Source organism: Sylvia atricapilla, chromosome 6, assembly GCF_009819655.1.
Source record: "Sylvia atricapilla isolate bSylAtr1 chromosome 6, bSylAtr1.pri, whole genome shotgun sequence".
Taxonomy (NCBI): domain Eukaryota; kingdom Metazoa; phylum Chordata; class Aves; order Passeriformes; family Sylviidae; genus Sylvia; species Sylvia atricapilla.
In genome coordinates, this window is record NC_089145.1 from 16,119,799 (window position 1) to 16,147,187 (window position 27,389).

The 27,389-nt window shown below is 54.0% G+C and overlaps 1 protein-coding gene across 3 annotated transcripts in view; it reads left to right on the forward strand.

Annotated features, from left to right (window-relative positions):
• Positions 1-22,951, forward strand: part of DUSP8 (dual specificity phosphatase 8) — a 45,024-nt gene extending 22,073 nt beyond the window's left edge. For 2 of the 3 annotated variants that reach the window (XM_066320889.1, XM_066320890.1), the window contains exons 3-7: positions 2,935-3,073; positions 19,660-19,826; positions 20,952-21,111; positions 21,300-21,423; positions 21,826-22,951. In XM_066320889.1, the coding sequence (XP_066176986.1) occupies positions 2,935-3,073; positions 19,660-19,826; positions 20,952-21,111; positions 21,300-21,423; positions 21,826-22,921 (1,686 nt within the window). In that variant the 3' untranslated portion in view covers positions 22,922-22,951. Of the gene's footprint in view, positions 1-2,934; positions 3,074-11,656; positions 12,363-19,659; positions 19,827-20,951; positions 21,112-21,299; positions 21,424-21,825 lie in introns of those variants that run through there. The other variant, XM_066320891.1, reaches the window with a different exon arrangement.
• The last annotated feature ends 4,438 nt before the right edge of the window (positions 22,952-27,389 follow it).

Here is a 27,389-nt window from a genome sequence, read left to right on the forward strand (position 1 = left end):
TAGAGCATCATTATCCCTGCTTGGCAGCTGGGGAGAGACAGAGCTGGGATCCAGGCTGTGTTGAACCATGCACTGCTGGGGATTGATCCATATGGGAGTTACCTCCAGCCAGAGCTGGGGACAGTGATGAGGGGCACAGGGCTTGGCACAAAGACAGTGAATCAGTGGTCTCAGCTGGGGTTTGGTTGGAGCTGTTGGCCGGGCAGTCCTGGCTCCAGGCTGGTCATACCTCTCCAACCAGGACTTTAGCAAGGAGGAGATTTGTTCTTGGAGAGTTGCTCTGGGGCACCTCCAGCACTGGAGTGAGCCATCAGCTTTTCAAAGGGATGTCTGGGTTTGCAAGCCCCACTCAGCATCTACCCAGAGCCGAAAGACTTGATCCTGCTGTCCCTTGCTAGACACCTGGGGATACTTCAGCAGTCTTGGGGTGACAACAACCCCCGTGGAAGTGTTGCTTCTCAGAAGGATACCTCTGTTGTCAGCTGTGTCCATGTCCTATACCAGCACCTGGCAGAAGTAGGAATCTAGTATGGAGCATCTCTTCAGCTTTACCCTCCTCCTCTGCCCCAGTTAGCTTTTAGCCTCCCTATGTTTAAGGCCAGAGCTGGGGCATTTCAGGAGGGCATTAGATTAATGGGAGACCCATGTGCTTGATCAAAGATCTCTTATTTCCCTTTGTGGTGAGGAGCCAGGATGCCAGTGCAGGCTCTTTGTATGCTTCATGAGGGCTTCTCAGGACCTTCCTGCAGGTATCCTCACCCCGGCAAGCCAGGTATTAATTTTTTGCAGCCAGGCCGTGCAAGGCCAGCACTTGTTTGGCATTTACATTGAGTGAAACTTTATAACTTTAATAAGATGTTAACCGTGTTGCACATCTCTGCCGTCGCTCAGCAACCCTGCAGTAATGGCCCAAACAAAGCGTTCCCATGTGGAGGGAACACTAAATCCTATTGTGGGATAATGCTGCCCAGCCAGAGCTGGTCTCTCTCCTGCAGCCTCCTCAGCCTGGACTGTGCAGCTGGGATGAGCCCCTGCATCACCACAGAGTGGTTCCTGCCTCACTGTGCTTTTGGGGGAAATTGTTTTTGCTGGCAGGGGGCTTCAGGGTGAGAACTGGGTCTTTGGGATGTGCTGGGGAGCCTTGGAGTGCTAGCCAGCTGCTGAGGACTGGTAGGTCCCTGGTCCTTAACTGGCTTGTCAGCCACCGTGTTTCCCTCCAGCTGTGCTTGGATGACCTCCCACAAAAGTCCTGCGCCAGGATTGGCTGAGGAAAAGATGCTGGTGTAGATCCACATCTGGCTTATCTCAAGTGGCTTCAGTCATTTCTCAGTGTCTTATTTTAGAATTCCCATGTCCTTTTCCCTTCCCTCTTATCATGCCCTTTCATGCCTCCTGTCATCCTGCTGAGCCCTGGGGCCAGTTTTGCCTTCCAGTCCCTGGTGCCAGCCTGGGGACAGGTGGGTCCCTTGAGCCCCCCTTCCTGGTGCACAGCTGCGTGTGGTATCCCCGATGGGGATTTCTGTTGGTGCGGGGCTGTCCTTCCACTGCGGCGCGGAGATGTGATGAGCTCAGCTGAATCTCTGCTCCCTGCAGTTTTATTTGGATGGTGCTCACGTTGCTGAGCAGGGAAGCACCTGCAGCAGGGTGTGAAAGCAGCATTAATAATGACGGCAGCTCTGAGCGAATCTGCTCTGGTGGTGAGATAGGGCTTGGCAGTGAGACAGCAAAACGAGGCGGGTGTCCATGAGTGGTACCTTGTTCAAGTGGTCTTCTAAAGATGTTTTGGAGTGGGCTTGGCACGGGGTGGCCCATGGGCAGCTCTAGCACTAGCTGAGAAGAGAGCAGCTTGCACACATTCCCTCCTTTCCTGCTTGCTGCTGCCTCCCGCTCCTCCCATGATGTGATGGATGTATCTTACCCCGCTGGCTTGTGCCATACACCCAGCTCTTCAGCAGATGAACTGAGCTATGCCTCTGTGAGGATTTTTATCTTCTTTTAGTGCATGGACCTTCAGGTAGGTGTGGGAGTGTCTGGCTGTGCCTTGAGTACTCTCATTGCAATCCAGTCGTCACCAGGCGTGGGGGGACTCCTGCCTGCAGACATTTGCCTGCCTGCAGATTATCCCACCCTGTCACCTGCCCCAGTTTATCGCTGCAGTGGTGGGCAGCTAGGTGCAGTTTATGGTATGTAAAATCACACGAGACGAGCCCAGGAGCTCCTTCCCCTCTTTCCATTTTATCCTTGCAGTGTGCAGGCCCCAGCACACATTACAAAAGGAAGAAAGAGCATCACCCTGAATATCCACTAAGCAAAAGAAGAGGTTTTCCCTCTCCTTCAGCCCTTAGGGGTGATCTGCAGGTTTGGAGTGAGGCACAGTGCTTACAGAGCTAGGCACTGTGCTACACATGGTGTTCCCAGGCTGAGCCCTGAAGAGCTGTTGATCCAGCCCCACTGACTCCACCTGCAGAACAAGGGCTGTGCTGGGAGCACCCCTGCCTACAGAATCACTTCCAAATCCCTGTGACACCAGCCAGGCTGAGGAAGAGTATCTGAGGGCAAAAGTTGTCTGGGGAGGAAGTGATGGAAGAAGTTGTAGTGATTTCTGGGATGCAGTTAAGTAACAGCAGGCTGAGAGTGGGTGATGGGGAGGAGTGACACACTTTTGGGTAGGATGCTCAAAAGCACTTGCAGTTGGTGAGAGTGTGCCAGTGGGCATCTCTACTGACACACTCACTTGTAGCCATGAAGCAGAGTCCCAGCCTGGCTGGACACTCCATTTGATTTCCACACCAGCTTGTGGAAATGGTGTGGAGCTGGAATTTCCTGCTTGTGTGACCAGTAAATTCAGCTTTGCTTCCCATGGTGGTGTGGACAGCAGCATCCTCAGTGCTCATCCCATTTCTCTGATGCCCGTTTTTTGCCGCTCTCCTGCAGGTGGAGGCGGAGGACCACCAGGACGTGGTGGTCTACGACCAGAGCACGCGGGACGTGACCGGCTTGGCTGCTGACAGCTTCCTCTCCATCCTCCTGGGCAAGCTGGACAGCTGTTTCCACAGCGTCTCCATCCTCACAGGTAGGAGCCCTGGTTTACCACTACATCTCGTGCTCTGAGATGGGGAGCACTCATTCCTGTAGCCTGGAGTGATGGAGCTGTGGCCATCCGTGTCCATGTCCACCCGCTTCCCTGGCCACCAGTGGCTGTGGTGGAGGAAGGCAGCCCTGCATGCAGGCTGAGGAGGCTCAGCCCACGCTGGCATCACTGGGTCCTCCCCATGCCTTCGTTCCTTGCACTGTCTGTCTCCCGTCACTGCACCCACCAGCCAGGGTGAATGAAAGACGAGGGTACAGAGGAGTTGTGGTGGCATGGATCCAGCCATCCAAAAGCTGCCCTTTGTTCTCCCATCTCTGTGTTGCTTCAGCCCTGGTGACTGTGCCAAGGACCAGACCTGGTTCAGGCAGTCTGCTCCCTCTTGCTGCTGTTAAAGGGAGGGCAGGAGAAGAAATCCATGGATGCACTGGAAAGAGAAGGATGGCAGGGGCAGAGGGTCATCACTGAGTGAGTCAGAGTCTGCTGGAGATGATGCTCTCCGGGCACAAATGTGCAAGCAGGAGGAGGCACATGCTGCCCTAAATACAGCCCTTCTGCAGTGAGGCAGGTGACTGATGAATGAAAACCTCTGACCCAGCAGAGAGGAGAAGAGAGAGGCAGTGAACTGCCTGAGGGAGAGTTGAAGATGCCTTTGATTCCCCTTGGCTGGGACAGCTGTGCATCTGCCCTGATGGCTGCCTACCTCTGAGCTTTCTGCCCATGGATGGGGGGACGGGCACTGCCCCCTGCAGCCCCTCAGTCCCACTGAGCTCAGACATGCTCCTAAACACTGCCAAAAGCACAGAGATTGGAATCACCTCTGTCCCTAGGCCTGTCCTCATCCTGTGGCAATTGGATACTACTTTGGGGCTGAGGCAGAGAGTACCAACCTCTGTGTCCTGGGACACCACAGGGATGGAGGGAATTGCCACACCCGCAGAGTGACAGACCCTGGGAAAGGGTAATTGTGGAGGGGAGGGTAGCACAGGCAAGTGGCATTCAGGGAGCCCTGCCCATGCAAGGTAGGGGTAAGTGCTGTTGAATTAGAGCAGCTGCATTGTGATGGGGAGAACAGAGCAGAGAAACAGCAGGATTAAACCCCCTGGCCCTGAGTTCTAGCAACAAAAACAAGCAGGGACTACATGAAATCACATTAAAGGTAATTACTGTGGCCTGGGTTGCAGGAGCTCTGCTGAGGCCAGTGCTGGAGGATGCCTCCCTGAGCTGGCTATGGCAGCCCCTGGCCTGCCTTAGTAGCTGTGCCTGCGGTTCCAAGGTCACGGTGGCATAAACTAGGGCAGAGTTTGGCATATGGTGCAGGAGAAGGAAAAGGTGGATTCGGTTGCATCTGGGAAGGAACCTGCTTAGTCATAGGGATGGGTCAGGAAATGGCCTTGGTGGTGTGGCCCTGGCACCCCGTAACCCACTGTACTTTCCCAGGGCTGGGTGAAGAGCAGTGCTGTGTGCTGGCTGCAAACCCCTGCCCCCTGCACTGAGTCCTCCTGGAGATGGACAGGGCTGCATGAGGTGGCCCTGAAAACCCTGAAGGTTTTTCCTGCCTTAAGGCAGGTGGAGGCCTGGGGGAGCCTCATAGTCCCAGTGCCCCCCAGCTGCATGCAGAGCATGCACCAGCAGCGTGTCACCCCCTCAGCCATCAGCACCCTACCACCAAACCCCTGCCAGCAAATCTCTGTCCCCCACTTGGGCACACACCTCCTCCATCATCAGGACAGCCATTTCCATCCTCCTGGGCTGCAGGAGTGTAGGGTGTCCTAGGCACCAAGCAAAGCTCAAGCCTCCCAAATTAAAAGTGCAGCAGGGCCTCAGCCTGATGTGGAACACGGGCCACCAGCAGGTGGAAAAAACTGGAGCTGAAATGTAGAACACTGGGTCATGGTGGCGGTGTTTCACATGGAAATCATGACTGGAATGGCTGTGCAGAGCATCCAGGGGAAGCTGGGCACGCTTGCTGACAGACACAGCTTCCTCCTGCGTGTGGTATGGGCAGCAATGGCCCAGTGTAGAGACAGCTCTGGAGTGCTTGGGAGGTCTGGGGCAGGATGTGTGAGTGGGCCTGATTCTGAACCTTTGTCCTTGTAGGGTTTAACCCCTCGGTCTGTCCACTCCGGCCTCAAGCACCTTGTCCTGCCCCAACCCATTTGGTGTCTCAGAAGAGGTGCCTCAGTCCTCCTTGGAGGTGTCTTGTGACCCCAGTGTGTTGGCAAGGACTGCTGAAATCTCAGCCTGTCCCTCAGTGGATGGCATTACCCCAGAGAAACTGTCCTGAGGGTCCCCAGTTCAGTGTGGCAGCCCTACACAGCTCCCCTGTGCTGCCCAGCTCTCTCAGCCCCGGCAGATGCTGGGGTCTGTGCCTCCGTGTCCCCATCTCGTGCAAACACCAGGCTTGGCTGTTCTTGTTCACCCCCAGGCCAGTGACCTTCTGACCCTTGAAGCAGCTGATGGAGGGTGATGGGTGAGGACAGGGGAGCTGGGGGTGGCAGGACTGGTGCCAGGGACTCCTCAAGGGTTAACAGCCCAGAAGCAGCGATTCCAGTGGCTGGCAGGGAAGAATCTGAGTCAATTATTCCCAGTCTTGGAAATCATCAGCTTCTCTTCTTTTTTTTCTTTTTTTTTTTTTTTTTTTTTTTTTTTTAATTGTGTAAGTATAAATAGTGCTGCTTGCTGCCCTCCATCCGTGGGAGCAGAAAGACTGTTGATTTATATGGTTTTCCTGACATCACATGAAGTGGTGGAAAACTGAATGGAGCCAACATTTTTCCTGCATTACGTAATGCCCCCTCCCTCCCAGCCCAGCTCTGCTATTCCTGCAGGAGCCTGACTGTTCTTTAACCTTTGTTTACTTCAGCATAAACCTTTGCTTTTGTGCTTTTTTTTCCTGCGTTTTTTGCCTTTTTTTTTTTTGCCTTTTTTTTTATTATTATTATTTGCTATATTTTTCCTCCATTATTCTTCCCCTTTGCAATCACCCACTTGGTTTTTACTGAGAGGCATTATCTGCTTATGAAGCAGCAGCAGCAGCAGTCTGGCTCCATTGCTCCCTGACAGCTCCCGTGTGCCAGCTCTGGTTTTGGAGCCTGTCCAGGGCTGTGTGTGGTGCTGAGCTGGTGGGTGCTGAGCTTCACCAGCTCCTCTCCATTTGTCCAGTTGCAGTGGGCAGTGTGGAGATTTTCTTTTACTCCTGCTCAGTGGCTAAAAGCGACAGCTGAGGGCTTGGGATGCTGGTCCAGATGATGCTCAGGGACCCATCCTGTCCCTGGTCCTTAGGCTGAGCACCGGGCTCCTCTCTCCCACGCTTGAAGCCGTGTGCTAGCCGGAGGTAAAACCAGGATGGCAGTGTGGCCAGCAGTGGTGGCCCCAGAGGCAGGGCTGCGGGGCTTGGGACCCTCCCTTGCACCCCAGAGGCTGTTTTTGCTGCAGTTCCGTGTGCTGGGGGAGCTGCACCGCTGCGATGCCGTGCTCCGACCTGAAACAGGCCCCTCAATTGCGTTCTGAACTCGAGTCATGAGCTTTTCATCTGGCTTGGGAGCGCGTGTGAGATCATCTTCAGCGCCCCCCTCCCCCTGCTTTTGTACCAATTCTTCAAGGAATGTTTAAATTTTCCAGTCCTGTTCTTTCTAAATTTGGAGCGTCTGTTTACTCCCAGGATTCGGAAAGAATGTAACAATATCATCAGCGACAAATCCTTCCCAACCCTTCACTCGCCATCCTCCTCGGAGAGCAGGCTGGCCGTGACCCAGGTCCTCTCCAGCCCAGCGGTGCCATGGCCATCCGGCAGGGCTGCAGAGAGTTGTAATTGCATGGCTGCAGTGATCTGGGTGAGGGCTGAGATTTTGGGGATTTTGGAGGAATTTACCAAAGACAGGTGACTTTGCCGCAGGCAAAAAGAAGTAGCGAAAAAGGAAAGGGGATTTCCATTGCAGGAGCTGACTTGGGCTGCCCAGGCATGAGTGGGTTTAGCACTGAAGCACTGGCTGGAATTATTTGAGGCACAAGAACTCAGAGATAAATGATTTTAATTTAAAAATAAAAGAAAGTAAAGACAAAAAAAGAGCAAAAGAAGGAAAGAAAAAACACTTTCTTTTTCTTTTCTTTTCTTTTCTTTTTTTCTGTATAGGGACAGTCCTAAAAAAAGGTTAAACATCAGGGCAACTGAACGTGACTTTTCTCATCCTTGGCTCAAAATTCTGTAATGCTCTTTCCTGTCATGTTGATGAGAAGCCACATGCCAGCCACACATCTCTCTTCCTCCCTGCTCCTCTTGGATCATGTTGGGCTGGAGCTGTTCTGGAGGAAAAGGAGGATGAGTGAAAAAAGCCAAGCTAGGCAGGTGTGAAAGCAGGGCAGAGCAGAGGGGGGCTTGCCTTCAGTCCGAGTCTCAGAGGCTGGAGTGACAGCACGTGCGTCCAAAGCTTGTCATGGCATATGCTGAAGGTAGAAGCTTAGCGGGATCCAGAACCAGGATTGAGGTGTCTTTACAAACTATATGTAAGAAAAAACATAAACTAAAACCTAAGAAAGAAAATACCCCAAATACCCATTGGTCACAGAATCACAGAATATTTTGAGTTGGAAAGGACCCACAAGGATCATCAAGTCCAACTCTTAAGTGAATGACCCATACAGGAATCAAACCCTCAAAACCACATCCTTGGGTGTCATTAGCACAGTGCTCCAATCATGTGAGCAAATCTCAGGGTTCATCAGTCACAAACTGTCTGATGGGAGTGGGGAGGCAGGACCTCAGTGCAGCTGGTGATTTGATGGTCACATTCCTCATCACCCACTCTGCACAGCATCACGATTTCACCTGTTGAGTTTGGGCTGTGCATGTGTCTGCTGGAGACACAGCATGTGCAGAATGCACTAGCTGGTGGGCTTTGTCCCCTGACTCCAGCAGAGCCTCTGCTCAGTACATGGGCCTGAAGGTGCCCTTCTAGGTCAAGCATTAGGGTTGTTTCAGGTACCCCCAGGCTCTAATGTCTAAGAGCACTTGGGGACTTACTGGCATGAATCCATCAGATGTACCTACAAGATTTTCCTTTAAGTCTGTCTCTGAACCTTCTGCAAGTGCCTCTGTCCACCTGTGGCCATCTCCATCCCATTGCATAATGTGATGAACCCGAAAAAGCAGATGCTTGGCTGGCAGGAGTGTGGGTATGAATCAGGAGGGTATGGGAGTTGGATGAGACAGGAAAAAGAGCTCCCATAGGACTCTCAATTTCTTGCTTTTCCCAGGTCTGGGAGTTTTGAAGAACCAGCTTTGTAAATAATGTGAATGGGAATTCAGGTTGTCCCTCATCTAAAATTGCCCACATGATGGTCAGGAATGGAAGAAGGACAAGAAGGGCTGTGCAGGGGCTTACATACAGCTTTTCTTCAGGCTGTAGGTGGTGAGGTGCATGTGGTGATGTTTTTCTTTTGACTTTCCAGAGAACTGGAGGTAGTACACTGATAACCAGCCTAGAGGGAAAGGCATTTTTTAAAAAATCAAATGGGAATACCAGGTTTGTGATTTTTACAATCTTGGAGGTTTAGGTAACTCTCTGAACCTCCCTTCCTCTCATGCAAAACATCCCTGGAGGGGTTGCTTCCTTTCCTACAGCAAAGCCATCTGGGACCACTTAAGCCAGGGCAGGACTGTGTTTTCTTGCCCTCTAGCCCCTCTTCAGTGGGTGCTGGCATCCAACGTCAGACACTCAGCCTGGCGGGTGCCCTAGGGAGTGCTCCCAGTCTCCTCAGTCCAAGACACAGAGATGGAGTAAGGTGCCCCCTTCTCACCCTGAACCACAACCAGGAGATGCCTGGGAGGCTTTCAGCCCCGGCGGGACCAGTAACTGCATCCCTGGGAGGGGTTAAGCCAGGTCATGTATGTGCAAGGCTGATTGTATTCCAGACCTATGCTCTAAACCTCCCTGTTTAGCAACGCTGTCGTCAGACAACTTGTTTTCCCGATTCTATAATTACCCTCAGGAGCTTCCCTTCCCCCTCTGGCCGTGTTTTTAACCATTGGACCCAGAAAAGGCAAGCAAAAGGGTCAAAGGCAGAGTGGGACAGAGGAGAAGGGGTTCAGGAAAGAGCAGCCCTCTGGTTGCTGTGCCTTAGAAAACTGCTGTGTAATTTCATTTCTCATTTCTGGAAGGTCAAGGGGAGGAAGGCAACTTCCCCAGTAAGCGATCCTGATGGGCAGGAGCCACTGCCCAGTTACAGTTTCCTTCCTTTTGAGAAATCTGCCTCCCCTCATCCGCCTCCCCCTTTTCCCTGGGCCTGTGCTGCATGCCTGCAAAAGGTCGTCACTGGCAATTATTACCAGGTCCCAGTGCTGGGTGGAGAGAGGAACCACTGGCCCTGCCCAGCTGGGCTTGTGCCAGGCTATAGGCACTGTCCTGACAGGATATGTAGGTGCTGGGCAGGGACTCACCCTGCTCTTGCAGGAGGATTACATGAGTTGCTCCAACCCACAGCAGCAGATGTTTTTCCAGTGAGTGCTGTGGTAACAACAGTGAAGTGAGGCTGATGAGGCTGGGCATCTCTCCCTGGGTGATGCACCTCCTGTCTGCTGAATAGGGGCTGGAGGCAGGATGGGTGACATCTTGGCCAGGAGGAGCACTTGGGAAAAAGGAACAAGGGGCAGCAGCTGATACATGGAATGTATTTCTGCACTATGGATATTGCCTTTTATCTCTCTGTTTGCCAGCTGCCCCCCACCCCAGGTGCCAACCCCTTATACTGCTTTTGGCAAAAGGGTAAAGAAAATGGGGAGAGAGCAGAGAGGAGGATGCTGCCGGAGGAATGGTGGCTGCAGTGGCATCTCCATGTGTCTGGAATTCACTCTGGTGAAGGAAGGGAGCTGCTGGCTGTCTGTGCTTGTCTTTTGCTGAGCACCAGAAGGGTGTGGGACACTGGTAAGCCTCCTGCATTGAGGTCTACTTGGTGGTGTCATGCCCAGCTTCCCACCTGGTGCTCCCAGGAGCCCTGAACTGAAATCTCAGTCCAAACATATCCTCAGGGACCCTGGCATTACCAAAATAACTTGTGCCCCGGGCTCTTGGAAGCCTGAGGGAGATGGACAACCAGAGGGCAGCAAGGAAAGACAAATTTCGTTTGTGCATCTCTGGGTCAGGGGCAGGTTGAGTATTGCATCCCCTAATTCACCACATGCTTCTTGCAGCATCCCCCTTGCCCACTACCCCTGCATGACCCACTGACCCCAGCAGAGTGACTAGGTCCCCCCCAAGCAGACCCCCAGCCACCAGAGCAGGTCACAGGTGGATCACCCACCAGCACGGGTAGAGCACTGCTGGCACAGTGGCAGCGGGACACAGAGGGATCTCCATCCCTGGCAGGTGTTGGCACTGGCCACCAGCATCATGCGCCCTCCCTTGTAGTGACAGTGTTGGCAAATGTGGGGGACCACAGATCCCCCTGGGGACCTGCTGTGGTAGTCACTTCTCGAGCATGGCTTGTGGGGGAAGGCTGCTTCTCTCTTCCAGCCTAGTTGGAGCACGCTTTGAATTTTATCCAACCTCTGACCCACATCTGATAATAATCAAACCATATTTGTTACAACAACAAGGCTCGTTAGGAGGCTGGCTCCGCTCGGGGTGGGGGGGAGGAGACAGCACTTAGTTAATGCCAATGACCTCATCTCATGTGATGTCATTCAAAGGAAAAACACTGAAGTCACTCACATATGGCTCAGCCTGGGGTTTTTCAGCCCATAAAGCTTCAGATTTTCAAAGGCACAATACATGCCCCCCCTTCTCTCCCCCGCTTACTATAATCCTGAATGATTTTCTGGAGGCCTGGGCTCAGACCAATAAACTCGTAAGGAGCTGTGTGGAGACGTATTAAGGAGTCCTGCGGGTGGGAAGCGGAGGACAAGTAATTTTCTCCTCCAGAACAAATGCAAAGAAGAAAATGCATCAATCCCCACCTGCTTCAGAAGCCGCTAGAGATGGATAGACCCCCAGTGAGACCAGGAAAGGCCATTCCTACATGTCCCCCCCCCCCCCCCCCCTTACTGGAGTTTTGCACGTGAGAAGGCTTTGCCAGAGGGAACCTTAAGACCATGGTCCTGCTTTGCTGGGACCAAGCAGATAGCTCCATCTGACATGGCCACACACAGGTGTGAGCAGCCCAGTGCCAGCAGCCCCTTTTCCTGCCAGCTGTTGGGACCCATTCATCTCCAGCTGTTTGGGACCACTCCAGGATGAGCATCCTCCTGGGTGGTGCTCTCCGTGGAGATATTAAGGGACAAGGGTCATTAGGGACCTGCTATCTCCAGCTATGACCTGCAGCAGAGAAGTGCTGCAGGAGAAGTTATTTAATCGTTTGTGGCTCAGTTTCCCTCTTGGGAAACTGAGATCACGGCATTGCCCTTCCTGGTGCTGGGGTTCAGAGTTAAACATCGCCCAGGGGATGCAGGTTGGTCCTGCCAGGAGCCGCTGTTGGGAGGCTGTGCAGCCCTGGGGTGCCTGCCTTCACGGTACGAGGAGCAGCAGGGAGCCGGGATGGAGGGTGGTGCTGCATCCCCCCTTCGTTGTGGGGGTTTGATCGCACACCGCCCTGAGAGGTGCTAAAATGAGGTGTGGGCATGAGCTTCCTCCCACCACGTTCCCGTGCCCATATTAACTGCGCGGGGCCAAAGCCGGCGTGGTGCAGCGATCCATCTCCCGCCGCGGCCGCTCGCTGCGGGGGTCTTCGGGCAGGCGAGAAAATCGCGGTTGCGCCTTTAAGCAGGGAGCGAAGCATATGTCAGCCCGGCGTTGTGCTGCGTGTCTGTGTGCTGAGTAAGGAATGCGGCCGCATGCCTGACCCGTTAGCTATGAGCGCGGTACGGGCGCGCAGCGAGCGCGGCGGCGGCGGATGGGGCGGCTGCTCCCGGGCTGAGCTCACTCGGGCTGGAGCGGGCGGCGAAGAGGGGGGCGGCCGGGGAAAGGGGGCTACGCCGAGCCCCCCTACCCCGCTCGGCTTTTTATTAATGGTTTTTATTTTCTCAGCCTGAAGGCTGGAGCCGGGGGGAGGCTGGCGTTGCTCTGCCGCAGGGGCGCTTTTTTGGTTTTTCTAGTATTTCGTTTGCCCGCCAGCTGTTGTTTGGTGAGAGGTGCCCCCGCGAGCCGCAGCCCAGCTGCCTGGATGCCCGTGGATGTAATGATTGCTCCCTCCGAGGACCAGTTCTGGACAGACATGCGCGAGGGGCAGATGAAGCTGAAAATAAGGGTGCGGAGGATGAAGGAGAGCAGGGACAAGAGAGGTTTGTCAGCCGAGCCGGCGCCTTTCCATCCGATGGGGACGGAGCGGGAAGAGGGGGCTGCGCCGCCGGAGCCCTGCTTTGCCCGGGGGCCGGAGATCGCCTTTGCCGAGTGGCCGGCGGGGAGCGGAGCGCGGTGCTGGCGATACAAAGAGCGCAGGCAGCTGGCGAGCGGGGAGATGGAAGCGAGCGGGGAGCGTGCGGAGGGGAGCGGAGCGGAGCGATGGCCGGTCCCCAGCTAGGGGCGATGTGCGCAGCGCTGGCGGAGGCGGCCGGGCTGGGACAGGAGCTGCACGGAGAGGGCAGCTCCTTCAGGCAGGTGAGCGGCTGCCTGCAACCGGCAGAGGCATCTGCAGCGGCAACGGCGCTAGGCAGCCCTCCCTCCCGGTGCGGGATCCGGTGAGACTGTCTGGCCGCGGGGACAGGGCTCCCCTGAACCCATCGCCATCTAGGCAAGCTTGGCGAGGGCGCGGACGGAGCGGAGGAGGGAAGGAGGAAAGCTGCGGGAGCCAGGAGGGTCTGCTGCCAGCATCTCTGCGCCCTCGGACGCCGGGTTGCGGGAGTAGTGAGGGGGCACCGGGCAGAGGAGAGTGCGCGGGGCAAGGACGGGCGAGGACGGCGGGGAGGACAAGGGGCCATCGACTCAGAGCTCTGCGCTGCTGCCCGCACCCAGGCAGCTGCCCGCCGGAGCCATTTCGCTTCACCAGCGCTGTCCTGCCTGCCCATCTTGGGTGGTTTCTTTCAGAAAAGGGTTTTGCGGTGTTTCCACCCCCCGGTGTCAGGGCGAAGGGCACGCGGAGGAATGGGATATTAACTGGAGCAGCTTAAAAATATGCCGAGCCTGGGATGACCTAGATTACCGAAGGGTTGAATCAAGCAACTTCCCCTCCATCACCACTTAAAATGGGAGGCTGCTAAAAGTGCTTGACAGGTTTTTGTGGCATGAAGCACATAACCCAGTGATGGTGTCATTAGTAATAAGTCACTCCTGGAAATGACACATTTTTCTTTACTTAGAACGAGTAAGGCTGGTCCAAAGCAGGCACAGTCACCAGAGGAAAATCAAGCTCAACAGCTCGAGGAGTGTGTCCGTGGTTGTGTAGGCGGAGGGCTTCCTTTCTGCTGCTCTTTCTTCTTTTAAAGGTGTATTCCGTTTTTGGGAGAATGGGAACGGGGTCTGGGACCAGCTTGCAAGGCATGGGGGGCTAACACAGGTAGGGAGGCAGCAGGGCACTGTAGCAGCAGATGGACAGAGGCTGTTTGGGGTGACCGTTGGGGAAACAGAGAATGCACATGAATCCATAATAGGGCTGATTCACCGGCTTTCTCATCCCCACTGCCTGGAAAAAATAAAAAATGAGCCAACAGTGGGGTGATGAAATTTTGTGCCAAGTGAGGGGATAGTGAAACCTGGGCAGGGGAGTGGAAAAAGAGACTGGTTGAAAACTAGACATCTCTCTCCAATGCTCTGAGATGGGAGGACATAAAAGAGCATCAGCCAGGAGAGGGCAAGCTGGGCAGGCTGCAGAGCACCAGAATTTCACCAGGCTTGTGGATGCACAAGAAAATGGGCTGTGTCCACATCGGGCATTGCTGGGAGGGATGGGCAAAATCAAAGGGAACTACAGTACCCAGGGAAGCAGTGAGGATGGAGGCAGAGGGAAAATTGAGACACGTCCCAGGCAGCAGGAAATGCTGACAAAGCCCCGGAGCTCCCTGGAGCACAGTGAGTAAGGGTGGCAGTAAGCAGTGTTTCATCATGCCGCCCAGCTTAGCTGCCGGCACCAACAGGCTCCCACCCAGCACTAGTCAGGGAGATGGCGTTTTGCAAAGAGGGATTTTCCCAGCGGCTCTGGGGGTTGATGTGCAGCTTGCCAGGCCCCTCCATTTTCTGTCCTTCAATTCAACCTGCAGCAGAGATGCTCGGCCGAGCACTCGGGCTCATTGTCATAAAGAGGCTGAGCATGATGCAGGTGAGGGCTGAAGTTTTGCAGGTACCCCCCAGCTCTTGACATCTCCTGCTGTATCTCAGTTCAGCAAGGTTCTTTGACACTTGGGGATGGATGGGTCAGAGTGCTGGCAGCAGCATGTCCCCCAAGGGGCTGGGCTGATGAAGAGGGGCTATCCAGGCACCATCCTGGCCACCAAGAGAAGGCAGCAGTGAGGGAGCCATGCCGGCGTGGCGGCTGCTCCAGCAGCAAGCCGAGGCGCGTGCTCGCTTGCATGCCCCGCTGCTCCTTGCCACGTGCCGCCCTGGCAGCGGCTCTCAGCCACCGCAGGCATTTTAATGAGAGCCGGGCAGAGCCTGGCCTCTCTCAGCCCCCTCAGCTGCCAGGAGCTTTAGCAGGGCAGAGGGTCTCCAGCACAAGCACAGGCGCAAAACTCATTGGTGGGGCTGCGGGCTGCCGCAAAACCTCTGGCAGCTGCTTGGGGAGCCACTCTCTGAACAGCTCCGGCTGCTGCTCTCTAACTCTCATTATGACAGCAATCAGGGTGGGCTGTAAAACACATCTTTAATGCCCCTGTAGGTCTCCTTCTAGCTTTCGGTGTGAGAGCGGGAGGTGAGGACTGGGGTGTGGTAGCTGCTGGCCTGGAGAGGATTTCTAGCTCTGGATTCCTTCTTCCTTGCTGCCACAAACTGATGGCACAGCAGTGACATGTCACCTCTTCCCTGTTTCGTCGTGGGGACCTTTTAGCCTGCAATGCACAGGAGAGGCTGCTGAACAGGACACACTGCTCGGTGTGTCTCTAGGGGAACTTCTATGAGATTCATGGGGCTGGGGGTGTTCAAAAGGTATGTGGCTCTCTTGAAGAGCAGTTTTGGGGTGAGGCAGGTGCCCCGGGCAGCTCTTTTGCAGCTTCTTCAGTCAGCAGAACACAGCATCAAGGCCAGAGCTGTTCGGTTGTTTCAGAGATCTCTGAAGGAAGTGGTCAGTCCATGGGGCTGGACATGAATGCACAGAGTGCAACCATCAGAGCAAGGTGTGAGAGGCTTTTCAAGCCCCAGCTCCACTTCACACCTCCAGCCTAGAAAGAGTGCAGGGAGGCAGGCGCAGTGCAGGGAGGGACACAGGGAACAACAGGGAGCTGGGATATCCATGCTTTGTGTATCCCACACCTTCCTTTTATCCTCAGCAGCGCCTCTATTAACATCTCATGCAGCTTAATGGACTGTAAATCCCTAAAGCTGAGGCTTACCACCAGAAGGAAAATAATGCCACACTACATCCCTGTCACTAGCCAGGACTTTGTCACCTTCCTTGTCACCTTCTCTGCACCACCACTTCTGCCCAGCCTTGGCAGAGAAGGGCACAGTGCAACTCACAGGTGACAGATTTTGCCTGCGATGTTGTCAGTGACCCAGCTATGACTAGGATCTCCCCAGAGACCACCTGAAGGTGACAGCCAGGGCAGTGGAGGGTTCCCCAGCTGTGTCAGGGTCCCAGCTCAGCAATGCAACATCTCGGTCTTTACATCTTGTAATCTCCTTCTGTGTCTGTGTTTTTGTTCATTTTTTACTACATTTTGCTCATTTTGGTCTCAGGGCCATAGGCAGACACTGGTGCAGGGACTGGCAGAGGGTCTCTTCACTGTGCAGTTTGCTGCTGGATGGGAGGAGTCACACAGCTCCCAACAGCTGCAGCAGTGCAGGTACCACAGGAGCCTGTTCAAAGATGCTGCTGGCATCTTCCCCCTGGCCTGATGGATGGGCCCAAAAAGGATTCCCAGGCTGTTTGCATTCCCTCTGCAGCATCTCTTCTCACAATAAATACAGTTTCACTGGGAGGTTATCATAGATGTTCAGCTGGAAAATGCGCAGAGGAGAGGGCCTGGCAAAGATGGGGATAGGGGAGAAGTTGGGGTGTTTTCCCCTCTCTTCTGTTTGACAGAAGGGCCATGCAGAGCAGGGCTAGGGGCTGGCCCAGAGGGGATGGCTTCCACAGGAGGTGGAAGGGTGGTCAGCACCCTATGAGTGAAACTTCGGATGGGGGAGATACAAGGTCTCTGTTGTACTCTTCGGGCACTAAGTTGCAACACCCTGTGCCTCAGCGTGATTTTCACTTCCAGAAGGGTGATTTTCACTTCCTAGGCCGCCTAGAACCTCCCTGTTGCTGGTTGTTGGCTCCTCTTTCCTCTATTTTCAGCAGCAGCAGTGAAAGCATCCCCACTTTTGTTCTGGTTCCCTTCCCTTCCAGTTCCCACTTCTCTTCCTGGGCACCATCTCTGCCTCAGGTATTTGCAGTAGGCAGGCAGACGCTGTTTTTTCCAGAGAATGGTTTTGAGCGCCCTCCATGCTGGAGCCATGAGCAGCTCACTGGGCCCTGCCACACAAGGACCAGCTGCTGCCCCACAAGCTCTCACTAGGGTAGGGGAGAATCCAGAAGAAACCCAGAGATCCCCAAACACCCACTCCATGATAGATACATGTTCTTCCTGAACTTAATTCCACACGTGCCAAGAGAAATTGTGCCCCTGGCACCAGCATTGTGAATAAGAGGGAAGGCTAGAACTGATGCTATCATGGCTCTTCATCTCATTGGGCTCTGCTGCTCTCTCCCAGCAGAATCTGGGGTCCGTGGCCTGAGGCATAGAGGGAAGGAAAGGCCAGGTATCAGTTGAAGCCCAGACATGGACATTCACTGCCTTTGGGATTGTTTGAAGAGCTACTTCGCTTTCTAAAAATGAAAGGCATGCTGGAGCAGCCGCTGCAGGGTGGGGTGAGCGCCGCTTCCATGTTGTGATGGTATCAAGTACCCGGCCCCATCTCTAGGGTTTCCCCCAAGCCCAGGCTGCCCTCAGCAGCTGCAAGTATGGGGGAGCTGAGGACAGGTGGGCTGGACTCCTGGACACAGGGTTGAGGCTTTGCATAGGACAAGTGAGGTGAGCTATGGTCATCATTTCAGGGGCTAGCATCCTCCAGTTGTGGCAGTCTGCCCAGGTAGGCACTGCAGCTAAGAGTGCTGCTGCCACTCCACAAACATCCCTTCCTGCTTCACAGCCCCCTCAGCTCCTGCCTGGACTTCCCCAGACAGAGGATCTGCTGCCAGCTGAGTGTGGTGGGGGCGGGCAATGGGGGGAGAGCAGCATGCCCTGACCTGCTTGAACTATGAGATCACCTTAAAGAGTCCTACAAACCCATCCACTGCCCTGGGCAGCTCCTGATGGATGTGAGTGCAAGAGGCTGGGCACCTATGGACCAGAGCAGGCACTGATCCCTGGGGCTGCATTTGTGTGCACGCTGCTCTCCTAAAATGTGCTGTGTTCCTTCAGAAAAATTCCCATGTTGTTTCACACAAGCGCGGGGTCAGATCTGTGCCCTACTCAAACTCAAGGCTTCTCTAGGGGCAACTGAAGGAAACACTTCCCACAGGGTTTCTGCCCCAGCATCCCTCAGGCTTCAGCACGGGGCAAAGCAGGGAGGTCACATGCATCCATGCAGAGCTCTGGCTAGTGGTGGACAGTCCTTGGCAATGGGGACACAGTGCAGGGATGAGCAGTAACCAGAGCTATGCTGCACCTGTGCTGGGCCTCCTGCTTTTGCTCTGATTTAATGTCCCAGTTGAGAGGTGATGTCATTTCAGAGGGAGCCAGAGAAAAGGAAGTGCTGGAAAAGATAAGGTGCTTTAACTCTACCCCTCCTGTCTTGACTGGGTTTTGAAGCTGGGAGATGTGTTAGCTGTCAGACAGGAAAACATAAAAGAGGGGTGGAAAGAGGTTTGGTGAAGGACACCTTCCCCTTAGGCCAGTGGGAGCTGACACCAGGAAGTGCTGAGATGGAGTGTGGTGGAGGACCTTGGATGTTCCCAAGTGGTGTGAGCATGATTTTATGCACTGCTTCAGCTTCTCCATCACCTTCATCTCACAAACATTTGAGATGGGTTGTCTGCAGCACCAGTCATGCCTCTTGAGCGTGGGTGCCACACCAGCAGCCAGAAAGGTGCTCCAGGAGGATCAGCAGAAATGTTGCCAAAGTGCTGGAGAAGGTAAATTGCAAATGTGCCAAGGCTGCCCTGCTTCCGAAGGGGAGACGGACTGACTCGTTAAAAGGTCTTGTTTAGCTGTGGAGATGGGCCAGGAATTCTCATGGTGCTCAGTCCAGAGACTTGGGCTTTCAAAACGATCTCGTGGGAGCATCCTGGTCCCTTTGACAGTCAAAGGCAGTCAAGCCCCCAAGTCCTCTCTGCCCTTTGGGTGATGTCAAGCTGCATCTGCTCATTCGCATGACTGGGAAAACTTCAAGGGAAACTTGAGGCAGATATGACTCAAACTCCTCTCCATTGCATGGAGCTGCCACCCAGATGTCCTCAGCTGGAGGGGAGTGAAATTAGGACACTGCTGGCCAGACCTGGCTCTACCCTGGAGTATGGGATCAGTGAGTGAAAGCAAATTGGGATCACCAGTGGTCTTATGCAACTGTGCACAACATGCAGCAGCACCGGGGATTTTCCAGCTCCCCTTGCTGCCTGCTGTGCAAGCAGGGCAAGGCTTGCAGCCCTGCTCAAGCTTTCAGGACTGGCTCTCAGGCCTTTGACCATGTGACAGACACTGTGACAATAGCTCTGGCTGTCATATGCCAGCTACTGCAACCTCAGATGGGGGTTTTCTTTCAACACTGGGCTTCCAGATGCTCAAGCTGAGTGTGACTGCCCAGCAGCTTGGTGCAGTAAAATGGACACTGCTTGCTGTCACATTCAGCGACATCAGAGCATGAAAAACAGCAGTGGTCTGCAAGTACCATTATGCCACCATGTGTGGCAGAAATCATGGGCTTGGCAGGGTTGGGCAGAGGGGGCATCTCTCAGAAATTACAGTATGTAAGTGCAGCCAATGCAGCAAGGTTTGGGCTGACCTCCCAGACCCCAGGAGCTTTGCATCTCAGTGGGCTTGCTTGTCGTCATCTTGCCCTGATGGATTTTGCTATCAAAAGGTGACCCTGTCCTCAGAATAGTAGGGGCCCATAAAAAGAACTGTCTCTTCCTGTTATTTGTCTGAATGAAGTTAAGAAGAGCAAACTTCATTGGAGAGGGTGTGGGATGCCTCACATGTGCATTAATGTCTAGCTGTGACAGGGAAAAATCAGAGCTGGTTCTCCATTCCTTTGTCCACACGTGTGTCACAGCAATCACAATGTATGTGCACTGGTTAGTGGTGGCTGGGCAGTCCTCGAGTGCTCCTGGAGGCTCTGTTCTCAGGGCTGCAGGGTTATCACCACTGTGTCCCCAGCCTGGGCCTCAGGCTGCCGAGTACTGATAACCTCAGCCTTGCTGCTCCAAGCTCAATGTCCCCATTTTCTCCACAGGAGGCTTTGCCACCTTCTCATCCTGCTTCCCAGGGCTCTGTGAGGGGAAGCCAGCTGCCATCCTGCCAATGAGTATCTCCCAGCCATGCTTGCCTGTGGCCAACGTTGGCCCCACACGCATCCTGCCACATCTCTACCTGGGCTCCCAGAAGGATGTCCTGAACAAGGTACAGCCCTGTTGAGGGGACATGTCTGCCCTGTCCCGTTGGGGACCCCAGTCATGCAGAAAGGTGAAAGTATTAAGGACTCCTCTCCTTCCCAGTGGGAAGACCAGTAGTGCCTGTTAAAAGGTGCCAGAAAGGCTGTCCTGTGATGTCACACCAGGGGAGGAATTTTGTTTAAAGGAAAAGTAATGAGAAGAAAGAAAGAGGAATTGCAGTTAAAGTGCTGCCAAGCGTCTGCCAACTGCAGCCCTGAGGGAGCCAGCCAGGCGCCCTCATCCATGGCAGGCAAGGAGGGAGAGGGACCATGACACCAGACTGAAGCTGGAGACAGAAAGGAGGGAGAGAGAAATTATGTACAGGGAGTAGAAGGAAATGAAAGAGAAAAATGACAAGAATGTGAGCCTGGGAGCTGGACTGGCTCCATCAAGCCTGCTGGAAGGGCAGAAACCAGCCACTGGAGAGCTAGGGCTGAAATCCTGGCGCCAGAATCCTGAGGAGCCAAAGCCAGGTGGGGAAATTGATGGCTTCCTACCCTCCCCACCTCCTTGGAGGGTTTTGTTCATGTTTTGGAGCTGTGTTTTCTGCCATCTCCACAATGTGGCCACGTGCTGGAGAAAAGAAGCATTGCCCACGCAAGGCCTCCACACTTGACCTCACTCTGTTGCCTGTGGATAAAGCATCTTCTGGCCACATTGATTAATGCAGAGTGCTACCAGTGACCTCTCTCCAATCTGTTGGTGAGATGTCTCCTTTCTCCTTCAGCTGATACATTCACAGCTTTCAGACAGTTTTTTGCAAATTTTCTTTCTTGTATTGTTGTATTCCTCTCATACCGAGGTTGTTGGTTTTCCCCTCTGGGACCCCTTTCTTGGTGTCTTTGGCCTTGCTCACTTTACTCAGATCAAAATAAAGATCTGCTGAGGTTCAAACCTGTGTCATCTAAATTGACACAACCTTTTGAGCTGGTCTCTGATGTATTATCATCAGCTAGGCCAAGGCAGCACTGGGAGAGCCACAGGAGAAAATGCTGGGATGGGAAAAGGCAGAGAGTGTGCATGGCAAGATAGACCTTTAATATGGGCTGTGGGCTTAACTCAGCTGATCATTTGATGGCTTCTTTCCCACCAGGACCTGATGACACAGAACGGGATAAGCTATGTCCTAAATGCCAGCAACTCCTGTCCCAAGCCAGACTTCATCTGTGATAGTCACTTCATGCGCATTCCTGTCAATGACAACTACTGTGAGAAGCTGCTTCCCTGGCTGGACAAGTCCATTGAATTCATCGGTGAGCTTTTCTTATGGTTGCAGACCCTCCAATTCTCAGCCTTCACAACCTGAACTCTTCTGTCCTCCCTGGTCTTTGCTCCCAGCAGCTGTTGTCCTCTCACACAAAGGGGCTGAGGGTTGTGGAGGGAGGCTAGAATTATTGTGCTCACCATCGTTGTTCTCTCTGTTTCCTCTGCCGTGCTCCAGACAAAGCTAAAGTGTCCAGCTGCCAGGTGATTGTGCACTGCTTGGCTGGGATCTCCCGGTCAGCCACCATTGCCATCGCCTACATCATGAAGACCATGGGCATGTCATCAGATGATGCTTACAGGTGAGTTTTCCCCTGATGGTAGCGGGGGGATTATGCCAGTACGCTTCACTCCGGGGAAGGAAAGCAGAGCCCAGAAGGAGAGGGTCAGGGCTCCTTGAAACTCTGTCTGGTCTTGGCTGGGTCCCAATAAAACCAAATCAAACCAAATCAAACCGAACCAAACCTGCCTTCATAAGATGCATGCAACAAGGAAGGGTTGGGAGTGGTAAAAGGGAGTGGGGAGGCAGTCCCAGCTCTAATCCTAGGGCATCCCAAGGCCCCATGGTTCACCAAGATCATTTTCTTTGGAGGGTCTGGTCAGAAGGTTCTCAATGATGCCACTTCCTCCTAAAGAGGCGGAGAGAGTAGGGGTGGCCCACTGAAGGACCAAGCACCAACAGGGCTGTCTGTGCCTCTCGGCAGGTTCGTTAAGGACCGTCGCCCATCCATCTCGCCCAACTTCAACTTCCTGGGCCAGCTCCTGGAGTACGAGAGGAGCCTGAAGCTTCTCAAGGCCCTGAAGTCAAAGGGCGACTGGGGCGAGGGGGACGCCCAGCAGGACCCAGCAGAGGTGGCTGAGAGCAGCCGGCAACCCCCAACACCTACCTCAGAGAAGGCCGAGGACGTGCCGAGGAGCACCGGCTCGGCGTCCCCCACCGGTGACCCCGAGCGGCAGAGCGGGACCCCAAAGGTCCTGTCGCCCACCACGCTGCAGCAGGGGCTCAATGGCTTGCACCTCTCCTCCGAGCGCATCCAGGACACCAACCGCCTGAAGCGCTCCTTCTCCCTGGACATCAAGTCCGCCTACTCCCCCGGCCTGCGGCAGGACCCCCCTGGGCCCCCCGGACCTGGGGAAGCCCCCAAACTCTGCAAGCTGGACAGTCCCTCGGGCTCGGGCAGCCTCAGCCCCTTCTCCCCAGGGGCGGACAGCCCTGACCGGCCCGCGGGGCCCGAGCTGCTGCTGGAGGCCAAGGCGAGGCAGCGGCGGAAGCACCGGCACGCAGCGGGCTCGCCGGCCCACGGGCTCAGCCTCAACGTCGGCGGGACCTGCGCCACACGCAAGAGCCCCGGCGCCGAGGACGGGCTGCCACCGCGGCTCGGCCAGCCGCCCGCCGCGCCCGGCGCCACCCCCGCCGCGGCTGCCTGGAGCGGGGTGCACCTGGAGTCCCCCGGCACCGGCCCGGGCGAGGCTGGCTGGTATTTTGGCAAGGACTCCGGCAGCACCGGCGGCGGCGGCGGCGGCCTGTTTCCCAGCGCCGGCCCGTACCCGCCGCCCTTCGGCTGCGGCGCGGTGGCGGCTGGATGTGAGATCAGACTGAGGGACAAGGCGCGGGCCGAGCCGCGGGACGGGCGGCACAGCTGGCATGAGGAGGCCGGCGCCGAGAAGCAATTCAAGCGGAGGAGCTGCCAGATGGAATTCGAGGAGACCATGTCCGAGGGCAGGGCTCGGGAAGAGCTGGGCAAAATCAGCAAACAGTCCAGCTTTTCGGGCAGCATGGAGATCATCGAGGTGTCCTGACACTCACCCGGGGTGCCTGGAGACCTGGGACGGGGCTGGGGCGGGGGGATATTTAAGCTGGGGGGAGCGGGAAGGGGGGCGGTGGGGTCGGGGGGTGTATTTATACTTGCGCGTGCATTTTCGGGAGCGCAAGCGCTGGAACCGAAGCGAAGGTGAACGAGTCTTTCCAGAGTCGGGAAACATAGTGGCGGATGCTTAGTGTCCCTCCTGCACTCACCCTGGTCCTTTCCCACCCATCCCCAGGGCGCCCCAGCCCTCGGAGACCCGCACTTTGGGCCTAAAACTCAAGTGGGAAGAGGCAGGGGCTGTGATTTTGGCTGTGGTGATGGGGCACAGCGCCTGGAGGGGGGACCACAGCTGCCCCTTCCCTCCACCCTGGTGCACTAAGCATGCTCCCCTGTGTTTCTCTGGCTAAGTATCCTAAAAATGCTGCACTGGAGCAGCCCTATACATATATAAATATATATTATATATAATATAAAGAAAAAACCCGAAAACACACACACAAAAGAAAAGGTAAATGGTTTTACTGCAATTTTTATTGAGACGTAAATAATATTTCAATTTTTTTGTTTTGTTTTTAATTTATTGAAGCTGTTCATTCTGGCAATGATTTGCAGACAATGTGGGGCGGTACTTTCAGCTCTATTTTTACTGTATGGTATTTAAATCTGAAATACGAGTTTCTAAGCAATATCTGAGGCCTGTGGCTCCTTCTATAGTTAATGTCCACAACATTAGATTTCCCCCCTTCTCTCTGGGTATACCAACAATGGGACAGGAGACTCTTCTGGGCACTTTTTCTAGAAATGAAATCAAGTAAACGAGCAAACCATAAAACCTTCTTATGACACAAACTGAGCCAGAAAACTCTTCTGGAAGCTGCTGCCTCTTCTTCCCACCTTGGTCTCTGTTTCTCCTCGTCTCCATCCCAGCCATTACCACCATTCCAGCCATCGTCCCATCCTAGGCATTGTCCCCATCCTGGCTGTCACCCAATCCCAGCCATACCCCCTCTCCTCCCCTCCCCTCCTTTTGGCTGCCCATCTTGCTGGAGATGGAGAGGTGGGAGTCACCTGAAGTGGATGGAAGGCTGCAGGATGTCACCTCCAGCTGCATGGGGAAAGCACTGGAAGCTGCCACAGCAGAGGGAGGGATGGGAGGCTGGTGGTGGTTGGGATTTCTTGTTGGGAGGTGTCTTGCCTGCCTGCCCCAGCCCTTCAGCTCCCCGTCACCTCAGCTACCTTGCTTGGGAAGTATGGGCACCACTTTCCCTTTGGGGGTGGTGGTTCTTCTGGGTTCCCACATCCTTTTTTTCACATCTGAGAAATTCAGGGGGAGCGTGTTTGCAGGTGCCAGGACTCCCCCGGTCCTGTTGCCCTCCAGGCCAGCTCCTCTCCATCCAGCGGATGATAACCTGTCCAGACATGAAGCTCTGCAAGCACATGGAGGGGCACAAGAGACTTATTTTCAGAGATGGTTGGCTGCTTCCTCCCATCTGGTGGGAAGCCAAGCTCTTGCCCCCAAACCCCAATGTCAGGATTGCTGAGAAGCTGCTTTCTGAAGCTGGAGGCACTGAGCTGCCTCCACTGCAAAGCACATCTCTCCCTGCAGCTGTCTTTGCTTTTTCCCTTGTCTCGCACTAGTTTGCAAAGCTGATACCTCAGGGGTCTGTGTTCGTGCATGTCTGTGTCCTGTGTCATCCTTGGAGTGTTGTTTTTTTTCTTTTCTGGGTCCACATGGTTTCTTTCCCTTTCCCTTGTTCCTCCTCTTGTCATTCGTTTCTATCTTTAAATCAAACTACCCGTGACAAAACCAAATGATCTCAGGTTTAAAACGGAACATAAAGCAGAGGCGTGAGGAGCTGCAATCACACAAGGAGGGGCTGCTCGCTTCAGCTCGTTGCTTCCTCAACCACCTCTGTGTTCACAGCTGAGGCAAGTCTCCCTGGAGACTCCTTGCTCTCTTTGGACTTTGGTTTTTCTGGTTTTCCATGGAGCTATTTGGTGAGATGCTGGGGACCCCCACATGCTCCTGACTGGGTCCCCACAGTGTGGCAGGGAGGGATGGGGGTGGTTGGAGAGCCAGGGACCACCTGCTCCTCTCCCCACATCACTTTTGATGAGAGTGAGAGACCTCACAGTCCTCAAAAGCCTATCACCACCCCTCATTGCCTCCAGCAACCACCTCAAACCTGCTCAGTGTTGCCAACCTGAACATTGCTCTCTTCTCATCATGAAGCAGTGATGACACTATTTTTTAAGCTCCCTTTCTAGACTCCAGAAAGCATTTAGGTCCATCTTGTGAGCCAGGCAGCTGTTTCAGGAGCTCCACTTGCAGCAGGCTGTCCTAAGTAGGCATCAATGTCAAGTCCGAGAAGGGAGAAGGAAAAGGCTTCATCCTCCCTCTGGTGCCTCCTCACTGGGCTTAGTGTGTCACCTGCCTCCTGTCCAAGGAGTGCTTCTGGTCCTCTTTCCCCTTCTGCTGCCCTCAGTGGCAGCATCTCTTCCCAGGCATATGCCAGTGGTGATTGTCTGCTGATCTCTGCCCCGTAGCACTCAGTCCCTGCCCATCCCTCCAGGGTTGGTGCCAGCACAGACTTACCGAGCTCAGATCAGGCAAGTTGATGGCAGGAGCTGGTTAGGTGTAGCTTTGAGCAATGGAGAGAGGCTTAAATGACTTCCCAAAGGATGTAATAGAAAGGATAACAGGTAGGCACAACCAGGTGGGGAGATGAGACAAAGCACTAGCACACTCCTATCTAATTCCTCCTGTTAAGTGTCACAGTGTGTTGCAAGCACAGAAATGCAGATGAAGCAAGTCAGGAAGGAGAGTGTGTGTGTTGTAAATGAGACCCTGAATGCCTGCAAAGAGGCAGATACATGGTTTGCTTTTTGTCATCTACACTCTGCCATCGCCTGGATGCTTCTGAGAAATGTTTGAGGTTTATACACTATGGACTCTTCTCTCCTCTGAAACCAGAACAAAGATAAGTATATTTTAAGATTTGTGGATTATAGACATTCATGACCCACCTCTGCAGCCTTATTTTGCATTCATCCCTCTCCTTTACATTGGGCATGTGCATCAGAAACTCTCATATATACAATATTTTAAGTCTGTAGACAGAAAAAAAAAAAAAAGCCTTGATGAAGCAGCCCTTCCCAAGTCCTGACCCAAAGCCATCAGGGTCACCAAGTGGCTTGCAATTAACATTTTTTTTTTTAAATCAAACTCTGTCTAATGACACTTTGTCCATGACTCAGAGAGCTGTGGGTTGTCATGAGGACAGATGTGCCATCCTCCACATCATCTGTCAGCCAAGTCTTTTTATGGGCTCTCACAGCCAGCTGATCCATCCCAAAGCCTCACTGGAACCAAAAATCACCTTTCCATGCCAATCTGATGAGGGTGCATTCACTTGTAGGGACCTACAGAGGCAGAAGTGGGAGCAGAAGAGAGGAAAGGTCCCTTCCTACAATGGAGGAACCAACAAAGCTGCTGAGTGTCTGATGGCAGTGGCAATGCCTGCACTTACCACCATATGAAGGACTGAGCAAATCGCAGCTCTCCTTCAGACTAGGAAGGACATTTTGCTCCTTTCCCTCCAGCCTCTGCCTGTCCTCAGGGCTGAGCCTCCCGGCCACCTCCATCCCAGCTGATCAAAGCTGGAGGGAGGGCAGTGATCAGGTTGGCAACACTGAGCCAGAGGCTTGGGTCAGAGCAGGCTCGTCCCTGGCCTCAGCAGCAGCGTCCCCAGCCCCTGCTGCTTTCCCAGCCCTTCTCTTTGTCTGCTTGTTTCTTTGGATGTCCATCCCCGTTACATCTGCCCCTTAGGAGACAATGCCCCTCAGAAACCCCTCCTGCTGTCCCCTTTCCCCTCCCATTCTTAATACTAATGATAATAAGCTATCAGTGTTGTCATTGCAATCTATGAATGATAGATTTGAGTATTTATGATTATTATTATGATTATTATGGTTATGATTCTGTACTTTTTTGCTTCTTACTCTTTGTATGTTGCTCTTTGTTTCTCTGTTGTGAATAAAAGCAAGGCCCCATCTCACCTTCTCTCTGCTCCCCGCAGCCTGGCTGTGGCTGACTCGGCACAGCTCCCGGCTGCCCCAAGCCTCAGGAGGCAAACCCTTGTCAGAGGAGCTGGAGGGAGGTGCTTCCTAAGGATATAAAGGCACCCAAACCCGGGGCAGATCCAGTCTCTTAACTCTTCCCTTCCCTTCCTGCAGCTCCTCTCCCCCATACAGGTTCCTGCTCATTTTTGCAAGAGGCAAGAACCCACTGGCACCAAGAACAAAGGATTAAATGGCAAAAACTTAAGCTTTAAGGAGCATTGGCCAGGCATCCAGTTCATGGAATCAGCTCCCTCCAGGTTGTGGTCCTCTCACCTTCTTCAGCTGGCTGCAGCTGCAGGCTGTATCTTCACCCACAGGGGCTTCTTGCTCTTGCTCTA